We start from the raw sequence: 17,033 nt of genomic DNA on the forward strand, positions 1-17,033 counted from the left end.
ATCCATCCATATCAAAATTTTCATGCTATAGTTACAGAACCAAAACAAATGAACCAATACTCACCCTCAAAGACATTATAACATTTTACTGGGGGATGTACACAAAGAAATAAATGTAAAATATAAGCAAAGTAATACATGTTAATTTTAAGAGAGAATGTCTTGGAACCTGTCTAATTACATTTAAGGCAACTAGGCTAATCTCTCACTACATTGCTATATGATATAAATGATATAAATCTCTCAAATTATAAAAGAAAATTATTTCCCACTCTACTTTCAGATGCTCAAAAGCTTTAAGTGTTTAGACATCACTAGCAAGTATAAACATTCTATGGTGTTATTACAATTGTTATTATGGAAGGAGGAATTGTTTAATTCCTTAGATAATGTGTCACAATATTTTTTAATGGCATGCTTACCATCACCATGTGTCCTTTCTCCTTTCAAAGATTTGTATGTAACAATATCATGCCTGATTCTGAATTAGGGAAAAAAGAAAAGAAAACACATATTGTGAGACTATTCTCTGTGAAGAAGTTACTGTTCTCACTCATAATTTTTAAAGGTTCTGACCTTCATTTTTGGTAGAGTAACCTATAAAGGAATTAAGATGACTAGTTGGCTTAGTTGTTTCAGCATTGGTTGAGAGACTGGACCATAAATGAGTGAATATCAGTGAACCATTCATTCAAAGTTGACTTTTTATCAGCCACAGATGACGCCAAGGGAGTTGAAATATGTTTAAGAGGTTGTTGGTATTTTTTAAAGGGGTCTTAGTGACACATCATTCATTTTGGCACTTATTATTTTCCCTGTATATTCTTAGAAAACCAAAGGAATTCTGCAAAGAGTGTTTATTTTATTTTGAACTAGAAACAATGTGTCACTGTAGTGTCTATATCTGAGACCTTTGGAACAACCATATTATTGACATAGATATCATTAAAATGTTTTTTGTGCAGAATATAGTATACTCTCTCAGTGCAAGATCTGTAACTAAGTGTAGCACTCAGAGATAACAGTATGGGGAATATCTGTTTTCTTTGGAGGAAGAATTTATAACTAGTTTGTGTGTACTGTACAAATTTCATGTCAAGTTGAGAAACATTGGAGCCTATATTTCACAGGAGTTTTGAAACTTGGGTCATTTGCAACAATATTCCCAGTGTCAAGAGAGCTTGAGAAAACCTGCTTGTGGATAAACTTATTTTTTTTGTTTAATTCATCAACATATTTGGTTTTGCAAGTCAACAGAGAGAGATATTAAAAGGATTTGAAAATGTCAAAACATGAATATAGGGAAGTGTACTATGTTGTGAGAAATGTTTGTAACAAAAACTACTGCTTCAAATTACTTTTTTTAAAAGTGTGATATAATTTGAAATGGCAATATCGTCTACATGCATTGCTTTTCTTTCATTATTCATACAGAGGTATTCCTCAGCAATACTCTCAATATATATTGCATGTAGAGGCAGTTTTATTGACTCTTACAGATATAGTTTCAACCATATCAAATCATGTGAGTAATATAGACAATTAAAGTATTAGTATTTCACAAAACAAATAGGATCATAGAATTAGAGCTGCAGGACATTTAAAGGTTATCTAGTACAGGGCTTCACAAAAATTTTGTCCTTACTACTCCTTTCCATTAAAAAAATTATTAAGCCCCCAAAAGAGGGTCTATTTATGTGCTATATCTATCACTATTTGTCATATTAGAAATGAGAATTAATAAACCAATATTTTAAAAATATTAATTTAGGATAACAAACATGTTAATATAAATAATACATGTTATGAAAAATAAACATATTTTCAAAAAGAACTTAATGAAGAGAATGGAATTATTTTACACATTTTTATGTATTTCTTTAATGTCTGGCTTAATAAACGATTGCTCTATTCCTAGATCTTCTTTTGTATTCAATATGTTGAAATGATGTTCCTTGGATTTAAGTATAATGAAGACAAACTAGCCTCTGATACATATATAAGTTGAAAAAGGAAGGGGTATTTTAATATGCAAATGATGCAAAATGAAAGGGTCATGAATTCCTCAAACCATATTTTGAGAATTGCCAATCTAATTCCAACCTTTCATTTTTATAGATGAAGACATCTATAGTTGGTCAATGACAAAATAAGGATTAGAACACAAGTTCTCTAATTTCAAACAAATATCTTTCTACTACTTCACATTGAATGGATAAGAATAGGCTTATTAAACATTTTCTATGTGCTGGGTACACTGCTAAACACTGGGGATATGAATATAAGTAATCAAGAATGCCCCTTTCCTTACGGAGCTTACATTTTATTGGAAAAAGACAATCCCTAAAGGGAGCTAGAGGGCAGAGTATATGTATAACAACATAGATCAAAAATGGCTGAAAAGTGGCATGGTGGGCTGATTCTGCGCAAGATGAAAACAGAGCTCTTCTATTTGAATCTAGCTGTTTAGGGGGAGGGCATTCCAAGGTCCAAATTCTAGTGGAAAGGGAATGAGGACAATGGAGACAGTGGAAGTGGCATGATTTGGAAATGACCTGCAAATGAAGTGGAGGACTGATTCTGGTAATGACATGTAGAAATCTCCCAAATAACATCTTTTCTATAACCAGGGGTGAAAACAGAATTCAGCTTGCCAAAAGAGGAGTTAAGTACCAGAGCAGAGAATGAAGAGCCTATCACTGACATATTCTAGATACTATGCTTTGTGTTAATGCACCTTTTGACAACATGAGCCAAATGCTGAATCACAATGAGCTTGCAATCCACTAACATTCCTCCTGTGTGATATTTGATAAACGTGACATTTACCCCGCTTTTTTGAGTTATTGGTACAAATGAATGTAATAGGATTGACAACATTTTGGGGACAATCCACTGGAAATCTCTCTCCAAAAAATTTTAACTCTTCTATTTGACTCTTAATTTTCTGTTCTTTAGTGCCTTATTCCAACCCACCCCTTAATAATGTTTTGCACAGTTAAGTACTCTTCTGATTTCATTATAAAGAAAATGTAAGTTTTTCAAGTAATATGTCACTTAATTAGTCGTTGTGTGAAAATCAGATAATCAGAGTAACAAAAATTAAATCAATTTTTGAAGATAGTTGTAAGAATGAGAGGAAACTGAGATAGTGTAGATGAGAATGCCTACGTTCAAAGTCCACCTCTAAACCCAAGTAAATCACTTAACTTTTTGGTGCCCCTTAATCAACCCTAAGATTATAATCACAGAACAGCTGCTAAAACAATCTAGTGCCCAGGGGACAGAATGCTCACCAGAAGTCAAGAAAGCCTGAGTTTAAGTCCTATCTCAGATATTATTACTGTGTGACACTGACAAGTCACTTAACCTCCATCTGCCTCACTTTCTTTGTCTGTAAAATAAGCATAAAAACAGTAACCCCTTCCCCTTTCAAGGGTAAGATCAGTTGAAATTATATTTGTAAAACACTTTGCAGACATTAAAAGTATAATTGCTATTATTCTTTATTGATGGCTTAAATTTGCTTCCCAGAATCTAGGCAAAGGTAAACAATTTAAATCTCATAGCCTTTTTGCTCCATCACTTGTGAATACAAAAAGGAGTCACACAGGACTGGGGATCACTTTTTATTTTTGTATATTTCATAATTGTCAAAAATAAAAGAACTTGGATGGTTTAAATGTATATGTGTATAAATCCAATTTTTTTCTATGGATACCCTGTTGTTTAAAAAAGATCTCTCTCTATCTGTCCAGTTTTAATTTTACTCAGCTAAATATGGATCACTAGAATCTCCTTAATTCTTGGTCCAGCAGACTATAAAAACTTAACACTTGTAGTCTCTTATTTTGGTCTTCTCCCTGAATTGCTTTAAATTGTTCACATATAGATCTGTATCTATGTCATACATGCAATGGGCACATGTTCTGTCTCACACATACCATCAAGCACTTCGCAATATTACCATCAATTGCATCATACAATAAAAGGCCATTTCTCCCTCCTTTTTTATCATCTCACCAGTCCCTTGCAAAGAAATGTAGAGCTGCCCACACACACTAGTCTCAGTCATATTATCTCATATAGGCATTCGAAAAGCACGGAATTTGTCATGGAAACACTCAACTACATAGGACTTTCAGCTAAACCTATTATAATCTAAAGGTTTAGTATCTTAAACCAAATTCCCCTTCCTTTGATAAAGAAGAAATAGCTTTTGAAATGCAATTCCAAAAATGACTAGAACATTTCCAGTGGGAATTTCCCAATGGAAGGCATGTATCTCTTGACAGAAGTCCCATAATAAATCTTGATAGTCTCATGTAGACTCTCAAATATTTATCTTAATGTGCTATTCTTTAAATCTTTGTTTGCTGGCAGTTATACATTCGTTCCAGCCCCATTATCATTGTAATACAATATATTTTAGGGGGTTGTGAGGCAATTGATAATAAAAATATTTCAAAACCAGAAAATTTCTGTAGGATTTTAATTGCAAAATATAATCATATTATTTGTGCTCAATAATTTATAAATGTAAAACTTTCTCTTCACATAATTATTAGATAATGTTAAAATCTATTAATAATGAATCATCTTTATATCTGGAAAAACTTTGGTTTTTTAATATGAGAAATTATTTTTAAGAAAAAATTATGGGTATTTTATTTAGCCAGAATGATATATTTCCTATATTTTAAAGTTTAATAGGCTATTTCAGTACAAAAAGGTATCATAAGAAGCTTTATCATGATTTTCAAAAGCCTTTGGATTAATCAATGCTTCTGTGAGGATGGTTTAATGAAAAAGTTCTAGATTTGGAGTCAGAAGACCTGGGTGAAAATTCTGACTCAATATGTTACCTGTGTGAGCGTGGCCATTTTACCTTTTTTTGGTTAAGTGGTGATTCTGAGTATTTCTTGTTATTTTGTTAAGAAATAGGGGGATTAAACAGGGTTCAATTATCTCCTTTCTGCATAGAAAGGAGTATATAATTCATATTCTTGCCTTCATTTCATCTCTCCATATCAAGTCCTAAGTTTATGTTACACATTGACAAACATATGGATCCTATTGGGTGATAAAGTTATGTTTTATTTTTTAGGAAAACCTATGTTCTTCCTTTATGGAAAATGACTCAAAGATAATGATTATATCATTATAATTATAGATTACTCCTTTTAATTTTGCATAATTTTTCTAGGGAAATAGCCTTGTTAAGACTTTCTAGTGGATATGTAAAATTTGGGGATTCATCAAAAATATGTCCATACCTCTGGCAGTTCTAAATTTTAACTTCAACTACTAATGATGAAGAGGAAATATTGAGGCATCTTTCACAAGATATGCAACTTCTAGGTGATTGAAGGTTTTGGCTTTCAGGTACGTTAGACATGATTTCGTCACTTGAAGTTTGGATACTGCTAATTATTGACTCAATATACGTAAAATCTTGCCATCAGGTTTATCTCCTAGTAAAAAGGGAAACTTTGGAAAATAATGAGCTTATCTTCACTAGAAAACTTTAAGCAGGAACTAACTGAGCTTGCAGCAGGTTTATTCTATAGAGAATTCTTCAAGCCAGAATTGGGCTAGTTGGGATCTGAGATCCCATCCAAGCTATGATTTCATATTTTGGGAGCTTATAGCCTGTCTCTTATTTTTACAGGAGAATGCCGAATTAGAATTTTTAAAGCCTAGTTTTGAATCTTCCCCTGATACTTACTAGGTATTTAAATTGGCCAAGTCACTTTTTGAATGTTTTGGGCTACTCAGTAGGACTTACTATGAGTAAGTAGGCTTTGATCTGCTTTGGGCAAGAGAGTTACTGTACAAGGTTCTGATGAAATCATAGATCTCATATACATTCATATGTTTTATATTGAAAATTGCCACATTATATAAATGTAAACTATAACAGCTTATCCTTCCAACAAGATTTTTAGCTCCTTGAAAGCAGAGGAATGTGCCATATAAATTTTAATCAATCATAGTACATTGCAGAGAGAATGTGCCTTTGTTTTTATTACTAATAATGCAGAGAAAAGCAGATGTCCAATAAATGATTTTTGAGAATATTAAATAATTGCTTCTCTTGGATAGTGGACTGGAAAAATATTATTTTAGAATAGTTTTTTTTTACTTCATCAGACTCTAGATTGTAATGATCATTTTTGACTAATTGTTAACTATGTAGAATTCACAAGGGTTGTAGCTACTGATATAAGGACAGTTTTAGGTAATTTAAAGGTTATGGTTTGTTTGGCCCTATTCAAGAAAAAAATTAATTGCTTCATGAATAATTATGGAGATAACTAGGCACATGAATTTCTTTTCTCCTATGGTAAAATATGTAGTTAACAAGATCATGGAAACTAAGACTTCTGTTTGAAATGATCCTTGTACAATTTGACCTCAGTAAAAGCAAAATAAAATATTTTAAAAAGATAATTATGAGAGTTTGAACAGTTTTGGACAGATATATTTCCCCAAAAAGTTGTTCTATTTACCTCATTTAAAACTTTAGCTAAAAACCACATATATCGTAACTAGATTAATAATATTTTCTCAAAATTTGACTCAATTTATAAGAATGTCCAGAATATCAAACTAATCAATGCTCCTCTGCCTAGAAATAGAGAACATCTAACAAAAAGATACAGTTTAGTATAATACAAACAATGATGTCTCCATCCACAACACCCACACCTCTACCTCCACCTCAGGTACACTCAGGAGAAGTGTTTTGTCTTTTTTACCTCAAATTTCAATTTATAATAGTTTAAAATTATTATTTACATGTTTTTATATCATCTTCATTTCTGAATAGATCCTTCCCTTCTCCCAGTGAATCATTCGTTATAATGAAAAAAGAAAGTGGCAAGTGTCAAGAAAGTAATTCAACAAAACAAACCAACATTGAGTCTGTCCATTTACTAATGTTCTTTACCTATAATCCCCCAAACTTCCAGGGGAGGAGTGAGGGTGGATTTTTTCATTGCTTTCTTGTGGACAAAATTGTATTATTTAAATGTAGTTTGGGAAAGTGTGCTGTGTGTTCTGCACTTGTTATTTAGGCCTGACACACTGTCTTTGGCAAGAGAGACACACGGAGGTTCCTGAACAAGGGGACCTCCTAAGTGACCATGTTACCAAGCCCCATCAGAATCAGTCACTGCTACCAGACCCTGAAGGAGAAGCATGGAGGTCGCTTTGTATTTTCTTTAAATAATTGTGAGAAAGACAAACTAGTTCCATATGGCAGCAGAGGGAGTTCTCAGAGCTAAAACAAAAATCTGCTTGTCTTGTCAGTACATAAGACCTTAGAGTTCAGATATTTGAGCATCTGTCTACTGTTTGAAAGAGTAAGGGCCAAACTATAATTTGTCATACGTATAACTCCCACTGACTTGGATAATGAAGGAGAGTTTTGTCCCCCCTGAGTACCACAGAGAAGTGAATCTATAAGCAGTGACAGTCCTTAATGTAGTGATAGAGATCATGGGGGTGGGCGGATGGATTTTAGTGCTAGGCTAATTATTTTAGAAAAAGAAAAAAGTATCATTCCAAGGATAAATACTGCATTATTTCAAAGAATTCTATTGCATTCAGAATTGATTAGAAGAATGAATTTAATAATGGAATGAGAACTGGATTTGGGGAGAGAGGATTTGGGTTCAAATTTTGGCAATCACTACCTTGCCTTTCTCCAAATCTCTTCCCTTCTGTGACTTCAGTTTCCTCATCCTAAAATGAGAGACTTGAGCTAGCTGATCTTTGAATTTCCTTTAAGCTCTCAATTTATAATCAACATATATCAATATAATCAATAATAAATAATAATATTGAGAAATTCCTCCTGGAAAAAATGATCCATTCTCTATACCTGTCCTTTTTGTATATTTCTATTTTGACCAGACCTTTTATTACAGTGGTAAAGTGACTCTCATGAGGACATTGTATATATTAGTACAAGCCAGCATCTATTCTATACTTTGTAGTTTTAAAAAGGTTCCTTTAATCACAGACAAGTGAAATGATTTTGCTCAGTATCACAAAGCCACTATATATTAGAATCAAAACTTGAACTTGGGTCTCCTTGACTCAGGCTGTATATACATACATATATATATATATATATATATATATAAAGAGAGAGAGAGAGAGACAATGTTACACTGTCTCTTTTAGATGTCATCCACGAAAGAAAAGATGTAGCTAGATTTTTATTCTATATGACAAAACAATGATGGAGAACAAGAATATAGATATAGAATCACCTTCTGTGTCCTCTCATGTATTTTAAAGCTATAAAACCAATAGAATAAAAGGCTAACTTTCATAGTTACTGGCTCTATGTTTCTCATAAATATTTTTTCTTAATTAGGAAGAATATGTTGAAAGGGTCAAATACCATGATTCTGCTATTTGGCTGCTTGCTTGGTCACATCCAATCGTATGTGTAGCACAATTTTGGCAGCTTCTTTCTGTTGTCTGTCGTTACGCCAACTGCTTTGCTCTGGAGTGAATGTGTGGTTTTTATCTCCTAGCACATCATCTTTCATTTAGGCCATGTCTACACTGACTAGAAAAGGCGATGCAAAAATGTAGTGTGGAGGAGGAACATTTTTTCTAAGGTATTCTTTTCAATGACATATAATTTTGTGGATTTCAGTCTGATTTAAAGAGCATTTTTTTCATTACCATATACAACTGGCTATTAGATATAGACACTAAGTGACTAGAGAGAGTGAAGGCAGCTAAATACCCGTCAGAAGGTTTTAGGAACAGTGAGCAGAGCTTCTGCTCTGCTAAACAGTCAGAATGTCATGCTCTGTTGGGGTACTGAATCATATTTGGTTTGTCTCAATTACTGAAAGTAATGTACTTGTACTTGACCCTTGTTTTCCCTGGGTCAGATACCTAGGCAAAAAAGTTTTGTTCTGGTAATTGTTAATCTGGAAAATTCTTGACTGTTATTAAAAAATAATTCCCTAAACCATGTAGACAGTGCAGAGAGGCTGCATAGAGGGGCTGAAAGAGAGTAGTATTCAGAGCCAGAAAGATCCAAGTCCAAGTTCAACTCAAGCACAGGGGACCAGAGGCTTGCATGTAGGTGGACTCAGGAGGGCTGACAGTGATTACTGACATGCACCAAAGATGGTTATGGCAAACAATGACCCCCAAAAGACACATACTGACTGTGTGACCCTAGACAAGTCACTGGATTCCTGCGCAGCAACAGAGATTCTTAACTTAGTGCCTAAGGCTTTGGGATAAATTTCAGTTGAGTCTAAGAATTTGACAGATGCAGGGATGGGTAGGAATATACATCATTACATTTGTAAGTCTGTAATTAAAATTTGACATTACCTTAAATAACTAATTTTTTTTAATGTTTTAAGCAAATGTCAAAAGCCTTTAGCAGACTTCCCAAATGATCTCTCCGTCTCTCTGACTCTCTCCTCTCCCTCTGTCTCTGTCTCTCTGTCTCTCCTCCCTCCCTCTCTCTCTTCCTCTGTCTGTCTCTCTGTCTGTCTCTCTCTCCATCTCTCTCTGTCTATCCCAGTCTCTGTCTCTGTCTCTCCCCATTTCTCTGTCTCTCTCTGTCTCTGTCTCTGTCTCTCTCTCTCTCTCTCTCTCTCTCTCTCTCTCTCTCTCTCTCACTCACTCATACACACCCACCCACCCACCCACCCACCCCACACATACACAGAGTCTAATCCTCTGTTAAGACCTTAAGTTGCAAAGATGTTTATGACCTGCATTGGCAGAAGGAACTTATTCACCAGAATTTCTGATCCAAGGACTAAGTCCAATTGAAGTGCTAGTAAATAAATGACCACCAACTCTACTGGGGAAAATTTAATACATAATATACTTTGTAGTTCAATGTGCATTATTAAGCATTCCCCATTGATTTCTTAAGTTGAAATTATTTTAAAAAATCAATAATTCAAGCCCTAAATTGTAGCATTTATTCATTTTGAAGCATAATTGCTCACCTCAATAATTTTCTAATCAATTCTTGCAAGTTGGTTGGCACTCTCCCTAGTCCACCCTTACATAGAAAGGCTGTCACTAACAATAGAATCCTCCACTGTTCATACACTATGGGGCTAATGTTGTTATGACTTCATTGAAATTTGAATAGTCTGTCATTTTGATAGTTAGGTGTCTTCTATATTTTCAGCAAGTAAATTTATGTTACATTAGAAGTAAAGAGTTTTCTGCAGAGAGTCATTTGTCTTGTATCTTTTCACCCCTCTCTTTCTCTTCTAAAAGGGTCCTTATGGGGATGTAATAGTACCCACTAATTTGGTCTGACATTCTTTCCCAGATAATTATTTTTTCTTTAGAAATAATTTTAGCTTTTGGATTTAACTTAAAATATGTTTGTGTTTTGAATACCTAGCCACAGATTAGTACTTAGGCAATGGATTTTTTTAAATCAGTAAGTAAAGAGCACTTTGCTGAGAAATTAGGCCATTCCCCCACCAGCCTCCTTCTCTTTACTACTTTCCACCTTGAGAGTTTTCCACTGAATAAATGTAAGTTGACATTCATTGGAAGCCCACTAATAAGAGCAAACATATTGCTTTAATTGAGATAAAGAAGAAGTAAAGGGATATTTTGTATATGACAACTTTAAAAGGCAAGGAAATGTGATAATATATACACCGCATTGAATATGTAAATCTGCCCCAAAGTAATGATGCCATAGTGCCTTTGAAAGATCATTCGTAGGTCTCCTTTCTTCAGGGATCATACTGGTTGATTGTTGGAATTTGCTGGAGGTCTAAAGAATGGAATGGGAAATAAAGGTATGGATAAGCCAGTGATAAAAATTCAATAAAAAAGATATGAAAAAGGAAATTTATAATGATAAACAAGTTAGCAAGGGAAAAGATTGTTCAGTCATTTTTCGGCCATGTCCTACTCTTCATGACACCATTTGGGATTTTATTGTCAGAGATACTGAAGTGGTTTTTCATTTCCTTCTCTAATTCATTTTACAGATGAGGGAACCAAAGCAGAGAGCTAAGTTGCACAGGGTCACACAACTATAAAGTATCTGTTGGATTTGTACTTAGGAAGATGAGTCCTTCTGACTCCAGGACCAGTAATGTATTTACTGTGTTACTTAGTTAAACCTGAGGAGCTGGGTAGGGAAAATAGAATGAGCTTGATTCCAAAATGTTGAATTTGAGATACTGGTGGATCATTCAGGAGTTGTGTGGGTGTTTGGAAGTTCAGGTCCTAAGCCCAAGAACAGATTTTAGAAGGAGATAGTTTTGAATGTCATCTGTCTATAGGCAGTAGTTGGAACTCTGGGAGTAAATGAAAGTGTCAAGGAAGAGAAGGCAATAGAGAGTAAAGTTGTTCTTTATCTGCACTTGACTCCTGAAAATTAATTACCAGTGCCCATACTAGTGAAATAATGGGAGAATTTCCAAGAGTAGTAGACTGACATTGATGGTCTACAGATGGATCCAGAGGAAAACATCCTCTTATCAACACTCACACCCTCTCTAACACAAGCACCCTCTCTGTCTCTGTCTCTGTCTCTCTGTCTCTCTGTCTCTCCATAAACTCTCTCTGAGAGATAAAGACTAGGAATTTAAGTGGACAGAACAAGAGATCCTTCTATCAATTGATTTACTTTTTCCTCTTCTCATTTTTCTCCTCCACTTATGCTTTATCTCTTGAATGTTTTCAGTTTTGAAATTCTTTGTGATAACTTAGAAACACCTTTCTAGACTAGCATGTTTAAAAGAAACATGAGATGTAAACATGTAATCAAATCTACATGTATACACACAATCCAGATTTCATAAAGATTTAATCAATAATTTTATCCATGATAAATGAATTATTTAAATATTAATCTTCTTTTTGTTAAACCAAGTTCTTAATGGTTATTTTCACTACAAATCATGAATTTCCTTGAAATCATTCATGTCAGAATAGTGTAAATTTCCCTTTTTTTGATCTATCCTCTTTGAAAATACAGACTAATATAAATCAATAAAGTTCAATATTTAGCACTTACTGTTTTCATTGCATTTTACTAAGCAATGAATAAGCAAGGCTGAAAAATGAAGAGCAATAATTTCCTTCAAAGAGCTTAATATCTGTCATGTCAGTCAAAACATAAACACAAATTGAGTGTGTTACAAATAGACTACACTAAAGGTGAGGTAGAAAAATCAGGTAAAATTATAAGAAAGTGTGGAAACAGAGAACTCTTGGTTGGAGAGAAAGATCCATCCACCAGGTGGCACCTGTATCATCATGGACAGATAGAATTCCAATAAGCAATATGGCACACCAGAAAGAAAGGCAGAGTTTGATTCAGAGGATCAAGGTATAAATCTGTCCTTTGTCATTTACTATCTGTATGGCCTTAAACAGTCATTGTTTATATTATAGGTATCAATTTACTCTATAAAATATGACAACTGGACAAGATGACTTCTTAGGTCCCCTCTAGCTCACTATCTATGATCCTTTGTAGAATGTAGAATACAGGACAAAGTTCAGGAAACAGATAATAGCTGAGTTTATGGGAAACATAATTTTTGAATATTAATTTGAAATTAGGTTGGAAAGTTATATTGGACCAGAGAGGCCTCAGTTTCCTCACTTTTTAGATGAAAGAATTTGACTAAATAGCCTTTAATGCCCCCTTGTAATTCTAGGTTAGTAAACTGAAAATCTTGACAATGGGCTTTAAATGCCAGGATAAAGAGTACATATTTTGTCTTTTGGGCAGCAGGAAGACACTGAAGAATTTTGAACATAGTGCTAACATGGTTAGTTCTTTGCATTCAGAATATTAATTTGGCAATGCTGAATAACACATTAGAGAAAGAAGAGTTCGTGGACTGCAAAATTATTTCTAAGTCTATTGAAATGGTCCAAATAAGGGTAATAGAGGTAGAAGTTGAGAGAAAAGAAAGGATGTTAGAGAGATCAGAAATAAAATTGTCAAGTTTTGGCAAATAATTGGATAAAAGAAATAATATAGAGGGAGGAATAAAATATGGCTTACAATAATTTGGTAATTAGATGGTTTAGTGGTATTGTTAATATAGAGTTGTAGGAGGGAGCAGAGTTTTCAGGGAAGGAGAGTTTAAAGTGATGGAGGTATACCCAGAGAGAGTATGTAGGAGATAGATTGAAATAGAGACATATAAATAGGGGGACAGAAAGAGAGTAGCAATTAGATATATAGATTTGATAATCAATGGCCTAAAAGTAAGAATTAAAGGAATGAATAAAACCATGAAAATATAAAAGAAAATAAATGTCATGTAACTCATTGCCAAAAATAATAAAATAAATTTTGGATCTACAATCATGTTGCCCAAGAAATCTTGGGCTTTGGAAACTCCCTTATCAGACCAAATGATCATCACCTTAAGAACTGCCCAATGGCTGACAGAAAATGTATCTCCACCACTTCTTCTGGGCTTTATTGACAGTCTCAGTACTACATCACTGCCTTGCTTCCACTTTCTCTGAAGCCAAATGGTTGCCACCCCTGGGGCACTTGTTTCCCCTCTTCACTCTGACTGAGATATGAGACAGAATGTGGCTTCCATGTTCCCTGGCTGGCTTAATCCCAGATCTTTTGTAAGTCAAAGAAGAGAACAGAAGCAGACTGCCAGCCTCCCTTTATAGGCATGGGCAAAAGAATCATTTCTTCTACATATTCCTTCTGACATCTGTTGTAGCACAACAGCTAAATCTACACTAGAACAAAGCAGTTCCTAGCACATGTCCATCGCACAGGAGTCTTAGCTTGCATAAACTGAATACAAACAAAACAAAGCAAAATAGCTGAAGAATACTCTGTGGCCATGACTGAGCTGTGCCAATACAATAAAAATAAAATGCTACCAAAATTAATTTACCCATTAAATATTATACCAATCAAATTATCAAGGAGATTTTATAGAGCTTAATAAAATATATTGGAGAAACAAAAGATCTACAATATTAAGGGATATGATTGAAAGAAATATGGAAAAGAAAAGAATACCATTTACAGATCTCAAACTATGTTACAAAGCAGCAGTCATCAAAAACTATCTTTTAATGGTTAAGAAACAGAGTGAGAGATCAGTGGAACAGACTAGACAATGGAGAATCGGAAACAATATACCTCACTGCATAATTAAGTGGAAAAGATATAAAATATCCAGGAAAAATCATTCCTTGTTTGGTTGAAAGAATGATAAGAAACAAGAAAATGGTATTGAACAAATAAGATTGACCACCAATACATCACACCATATTCTGCAATACCTTCAAATGGATATGCAACCAAAATAATAGAGATCATGCTATTAAAAAAACTACAAGAGAAAGAAAGCATATCTCTCATAGCTTTGGGTAGGAGATACATTCTTAACCAAACAAGAAATAGAGGCTATAAAAAACTATAAATGTTTACTTGAAACAAACAAAAAAATCTGCAGAGACAAAATTAATGCACCAGAGAAATGATTAAATGAAAAATTTTGTGTCAAATTTCTCTGATCAATCTGATATGTAAGATACATAAACTATAGCTAGATAGTAAGATAGATAGTAAGATAGATAAGCAATATATATGTATTATATAGCCATTCCCTTATAAATTATCAAATCATATGAACAAACAGTTCTCAAAAGAACAATTGCAAAATGTATACAACAACCACATGAAAAAATGTTCTTAACCACCAACATTAAGAGAAGCAAATAGAAATAACTCTGGAGTTTTACCTCATACCTTTCAAATTGGCAAAAATCACAACCTGGTAATAGTCACTGGTAGAGTGGTTATGGAATGAAAAGTATCCTAATACACTGAAGGTATTACTATGAAATGGTACAACGATTTTGGAAACAAATATGGAAACATACAAATAAATTGACTAAAATGTCTTTTGAACCAGAAATTACTGCGTTTTAATCACAAGAAAGTCATCAATAAGAAGAAGTTCCCCGATACCCAAAAAAATGTTTATAGCAGCACTTATAGTCATGGATTGGAAGCAAAATAGATGTTCATCAGTGGGAGAATAGCTAAACAATTTGTGGCTTAAGAATATAATACAATACTACAATGCTATTTTAAAAATATTTTAAAAACATACGGGAGTGAATACAGAGAGGCATGGCAATATTTATATCAACTGATATGGAATTAAATAAGAACCATGGAAATAGTGTGCATAGAATCACAATGATGCAAATAGAAAAAATGACACACCAAAGAAATCAAAACTGGATGTAACAAAATTATAAAGATCAAGCAGTACTCTAATGAAGATATGAGAGAATCACCAACCCTTCCCCACTCTCCCATGGAGGGGAGAAATCCTCAAGTGTTAAACATGGAACAAGTTTTTGGACTTTTTCAATGTATTAAACAGTTGTGCGGATTTTTTTTTCCTCTTTAAAATGTACTATTTGTTACATTGGATGGCTCTTTGGGAAGGATAGTGAAGGAATATTTAGGGATTTAAAAACATATTTAAGTGTTTAACAAGTGCTGAATAATTTCAAAAATTGCTACTTTTGGAAAAGTATTGGGAGGAAATGTGATAGATCTATGATTTCATTGGAATATGGAAATGCCTATGAGGAAACTTCCTCAATTCCAGTTGCTCTTTATTTGTAATCTTAGAGATTTGCTCAAGCCTCCTAAGGGATAAATAACTTGCCCTTAGTCACTGTCATTACTGTCAGAGGGAAAACTTGCACTCATGTCCTCCTTACTTCTAGGCTAGCTTTCTATCCATTATATCATGGTATTTCCCAATCTACTTCAATGCTATCTAATATATTCATTTGACTCTGATGTCTTTGTGCATGGATGTGACCGCATGTCCTCAAAGGCTATCTATCTGCATAGGTTCTGATAGGTCTACCTAAGGATCAAAGGCAAAGAGTATAGTGCCAGTAGCAGATTACGTACTCTACAAGACCAGCCTAGATAAGGATAAAAAAAATACCTATCACTACAAAGTTGACTGCCAAGTAATGGAATGTTTTTTTTTAACAACCATTCAAATTTTAGCATAGATATGAAATACCTTCAATATAGTTGTTTCCATAAGTGACACAGATTGCAAGCTATCTTGCTTGCTCATCTTGTGCCACTCTTGACCACATCCCTCCTCCAAATCTCCACATATGCTTCACCTAACCTTGACTTTCTCAGACCATAATAAGGATACCAGTGATACATACAAGATATCCTTTGGTTATCCTCCATTCTCATCCCATAAGCTGCCCATCTTCCTTTCTGATAAGACATTCATTTCATCACACCTGTGAATCTGTCTTCTTCACAATTCTTTATTTCTATTAGGTTATAGTCTGCTCATGTCCACTGTGCACCTCTCCTTTGCCTTCTGAGTGATATTCATTTTAATTCTTCTGAAACTGCCTTGTTCCTTGACTCAAAGCCATGAAAAATTGGTATGCTATTAGAGTTTAAAATGTACTTCTTTGTTTCTAGGATGTTTACTGTTATTAAAAGACCTTTAACCATTCCTGAAGTGGTCACCATTTTTAACGTTACTTTTGTTTTTATCATGAATTTTTGTCCTTTTTCAGAACAGAAAGGACATGAGAAGAAAAATGAAGCATACAAGTCATTAATATATCAAGAGCTTTGTTGGGCTGAAAGTTTTATTTGATTTTTCTTTGTTCCAACTTTAGGTTATATTTAAAGGGCCACAGTGGGACAGCAGGAAAACAGAGTAGCCTGATCTTACATGGTGCCGATTTTAGCACAAAAGATGCTGATAACGACAACTGTATGTGCAAATGTGCTGTCATGCTAACAGGAGGTAAGTCCTATTGGGCCTTTTGCTAAAAAATGTTCCATTAACTTGGTAAGAAAGGGATGTGGTTTTCTGGTCAGGAAACTGGAAACCATGCCTCCAGAAGTCAGTTTGTGGCTCTTTCCTGTGATTCACTATATATTCTTAAGCAAGATACAGCTGGGAAGAATTGGAGCCAAAGCA

At 34.1% G+C, this 17,033-nt stretch overlaps 1 protein-coding gene across 2 annotated transcripts in view; it reads left to right on the plus strand.

The window, feature by feature from the left end:
- The window catches only part of ANGPT1 (angiopoietin 1), a 307,136-nt gene that overhangs the window by 259,091 nt on the left and 31,012 nt on the right, over positions 1–17,033 (plus strand). For both annotated transcript variants that reach the window (XM_056823190.1, XM_001369530.4), the window contains exon 8: positions 16,726–16,856. In XM_056823190.1, the coding sequence (XP_056679168.1) occupies positions 16,726–16,856 (131 nt within the window). The remainder of the gene's footprint in view (positions 1–16,725; positions 16,857–17,033) is intronic.

Source organism: Monodelphis domestica, chromosome 3 (assembly GCF_027887165.1).
Source record: "Monodelphis domestica isolate mMonDom1 chromosome 3, mMonDom1.pri, whole genome shotgun sequence".
Lineage (NCBI taxonomy): Eukaryota > Metazoa > Chordata > Mammalia > Didelphimorphia > Didelphidae > Monodelphis > Monodelphis domestica.